General features: G+C 31.7%; 1 protein-coding gene across 1 annotated transcript; it reads right to left on the bottom strand.

The window, feature by feature from the left end:
* Positions 1-2,593: 2,593 nt before the first annotated feature.
* Positions 2,594-2,767, bottom strand: BDB00DRAFT_732668 (uncharacterized protein; the record flags this gene model as incomplete). Its single annotated transcript, XM_053118342.1, has 1 exon — positions 2,594-2,767. A coding segment is annotated over one exon (174 nt), but the record flags the coding sequence as incomplete, so codon positions are not given.
* Between the last annotated feature and the right edge of the window lie 1,443 nt (positions 2,768-4,210).

Genomic DNA, 4,210 nt, shown 5'->3' on the forward strand with positions numbered 1-4,210 from the left:
TTGAGCGTACAAGTATTAAAACAATGAGACCGGCGTCATAGTCGTCATCGTGTAATATGGGCGTACATGATAGTGAAAGGTGAATACGTCAGGCTGTATATTTTGCAAGCCAATAGCGGATCAGTGTCATGTTGTATATGATTGTGTTTGAGTAATGGAAAAGAAGATTGTTGCGTCGTTCTTGTTGTGAGTACGAATGGTTTGTGCAGGTAGAGGACGATGTTGTATCACACACGTAAGTTTGACGTTGGATTGGTGCAAGATGGTGCATCAAGTATATACAGAGAAAATGAGAAAGAAGCAGTAATTCTGAATGGGCATATCTCCACTAAAGCTATACCTCAAGCACAACCGATAACCTTTTCCTTCCCTTGTTCACGTATCCAGCGTTTTTTTAAGCAGCAGTAACGGCGGTCTACTCCTTTATAAATCTTGAGCACATGCTTTTTTTAAGAAAACAGTTACCTTCATTTCGTTTTTCAATAAATCCGTGGATTGTGCCGTTTTGTTTTCCTTATTTTTTGTTCATCGTGAAGAGAGTAGGAGCCATTTACAAGTATGCGTCGCAGCTGTTGATTTGCCATGGTGAATGGTAATGAGAAAAAAAAAAGATCTTTGGTTGTTGTTTTTTTCCTCCCTGCTGCTGCTAACAAACCCCACACTTTCCACCTACCTCTGCCACTAGCCTCCAATTTGTATCAAACTCAACCCAGGTAAAGTGAAATGAGGGGTAACGCTTAGGCCCTATTCCCACAGCAGCAAAATAGGCTTATGCCTTATGCGCACAGTGAGTCTCTGACGCACCCTTGCCATTTCCTGTACATTAGCCTACAAGCTTCTTGTCACGAGTGAAACAGCCATACTACTATATCCTGATATTGGCTTTGTACTGCTTAACTTATATTATGTCTTGACTTGAATTGAAAATCTTAAGTACTCATATATTCTACTCTGCTATACTTAATATATTATCTACTTCAACTTTTATTATGTCTTAGTTGACTAAAACTATGTCTAGGTTGACTGTTATTATGTTCAGGTTGTCTATTATTCATGTTTAGATTGATTATTATTCTTGTCCAGAACGATTTTCATTCATGTACAGATTGATTTTTATTTTGTCTAGATTGATTTTACTCATGTCCAGATCGATTTATATTCATGTCCAGATCAATTTATATTCATGTCCAGCTCGATTTTCACTCATGCCTAGATCGATTTTCATTCATGTCCAGGTCAATTTATATTCATGTCCAGCTCGATTTTCATTCATGTCTAGATCGATTTTCATTCATGTCCAGCTCGATTTTCATTCATGTCCAGCTCGATTTTCATTCATGTCCAGATCAATTATTATTCATGTCCAGATTAACTTTCATTCATATCCACTCAGATTAACATTCATGTCCACTCTGCCTAAAATTAAATCCCTTCTGCCTAAATAAAAGTTCAAACGTCCGCTAGGAGATGAAAAATCCTGTATATCCTTCTCTTTATCCTCTTTTATGTATATATGAGCATATATTACTACTACTATTTTCATACCAAAAATAATTCTTATTAACTTTTTCTATGTTTTCTTTTATAATATTATCAAGTAATTTCTTTTTATTTCTTGGGTCAGATAATATTTCATTTTCAAAATATTTTTTTTAACCTCGTACATAATGATGATTAAACATTAATAATAGAACATATAAATAAATTAGATATAAAAAATTAAGTACAATTTAATATTTAAGATTATTATTTTAATAGTTTTTAATAATATCTTTAAGAAATAAAATAAATATAATAATGATTTTTTATTTTATAATTTAATTTTTAATATTTTATGTTTTTGAAAATAATTTTTAAATTTTTAGTGGAATAAAAAAAAGATTCCATTTAATTATTGTTCATAATGAATAAAAAAAGTAAAATAAAAACATAATTTAATTATTAATTGAACCAGGCGGAATGGTAATGAGCACCCCCTCCTTTAGGCAAGGAACACCTGGACGCAGCCTAACTTGATAATGAGATTTAGAGGTGGAAGGTTGCTGTCGATGTGCAAGCCTTTCACGATGTATTTAAAATAACAATGACTTCCTTTAAATATAATATATTATTTATTTTATTGATATTGTATATTCATCAATGTTTTCAAAAGATTTAATTAAAGATGACTTGCATATAAGAATATCTTTATTGAAGAGAACCATTTTTCAAATAAACTTTTAGATTTATATTTTTTTTAAAATCTTCTGAAGTTTATCTTTTTTATAAAGTAAAAATTCAATTTTTATTCTATTTTTAAGTTGATATAATTTTTTTCAATTGTTACTTTTTTCACAACTTTTAATATAATAACCAGCCTCCTATATAAGTATAAGTATCATTAGTAAGCATCATCAATAAGCATCGTGTCAGTTTTCAAACTTACTTGATGAATGTGAGGATATTGGATGGGTTGATGGAAAAGCCGGTGTAGTCAATAAATACTAAGCAAATAGTGTCGGTTCCACGTATAAAGTCGATCAGATTTAGTTCAAAATTAGGCACAATACAGTGTTATTATCTATATAATCCTAAACAGTATTATTTCCATATTACCTTGCGTATTTCCTTCAACCTTGTGCATTTGCAATATATGTTTGTTTTCTGTATGGGAGTCCCTTGAGCTTATTGAATCGGCTGCTTTGGTTGAATACGATACAAACGCTTTGTCGGTAAGCGAAACTTTAAATAATCTGTCGACCATTTTTTGTAACAATTGTAGTCTCATAGCAATGTCCTCCATTCAGGGCGATTTCCTCGTATATCCCATAGTGGGATGTACAGTACCAAATTGGCTATAAATTTACAATAGTTTTTGATAAATCTAATAAATTGCTTTCTGCTATATTAAATTATATCATCCATTTTGATATTATATCAATTGTATAACATCATGTGACCAAAATCAGGCATTCCCTGATTATAAAAATTGAAAATCCATAATATAAATAAAGAACGACCCAATGGATACAACAAACTATACACCACTGATTACAAATGAAGTAAACTCAATTATTGCAAATTATTGGCAATTTCTAGAATGGAATTGGCCTACTGTACATAATAAATATAAACATAGAACTGATTGGAGACATATTAAATTCATAGAAAAAATTAAGGATGAATTGTTACATAAATTAGGTTACAGGATTTTTCATCTCCTAGCGGACGTTTGAACTTTTATTCAGGCAGAGTGGACATGAATATTAGTCTGAGTGGACATGAATGAAAGTTAATCTGGACATGAATAATAATTGATCTGGACATGAATGAAAATCGAGCTGGACATGAATGAAAATCGAGCTGGACATGAATAAAGATCGATCTGGACATGAATATAAAACGATCTGGACATGAATATACATCGACCTGGACATGAATATAAATCGATCTGGACATGAGTAAAATCAATCTGGACAAAATAAAAATCAATCTGTACATGAATGAAAATCATTCTGACAAGAATAATAATCAATCTAAACAAGAATAATAGACAACCTGGATATAATAACAGTCAACCTGGACATAATAACAGTCAACCTAGACATAGTTTTAGTCAACTAAGACATAATAAAAGTTGAAGTAGATAATATATTAAGTATAGCAGAGCAGAATATTTGAGTACTTAAGATTTTCAATTCAAGTCAAGACATTGATACCCCGAGAATTATCCTTCCAATAAAATCTGAATACAAGAAAGAGCTGCATAACAAACATCAAGCACATCACATCACACAACAACAAGAGCTCTACTACAGCAGCCTCACAATTACTACAACATTCTGGCACTTTCCATAAAGCCAAGGATACAGTGATCCAATAACTACGCAGCAACAACTCTACAAACTTCTGGCACCTTCCAAATTGCCAAGGAATAGCTAATAATAGCAATATTCCTAGACTTTCCATTTTGATTCCACATCCATAACCATTGGATGCGAGTACTTTCCACAACCTTCGAACATCATCTTTGATGTTCAATTATTATAGACGTATTGAATTATTTTGAAAGATATAAATACCCCCTCATTTTATTTGAATAAAGACATTGAATTTCTACCTCCCACTTTTGACTTAACTTTTCAAGTGTTGTTTTCAATCACTCAAGACCTAAACACGGCTTGTTTTATCTTACATATTGTTTATTGCTCATAACTGAAGCTAAATAAAC

Source organism: Zychaea mexicana (genome assembly GCF_025766255.1).
Source record: "Zychaea mexicana strain RSA 1403 chromosome Unknown BDB00scaffold_276, whole genome shotgun sequence".
In the NCBI taxonomy this organism is placed as follows: domain Eukaryota; kingdom Fungi; phylum Mucoromycota; class Mucoromycetes; order Mucorales; family Lichtheimiaceae; genus Zychaea; species Zychaea mexicana.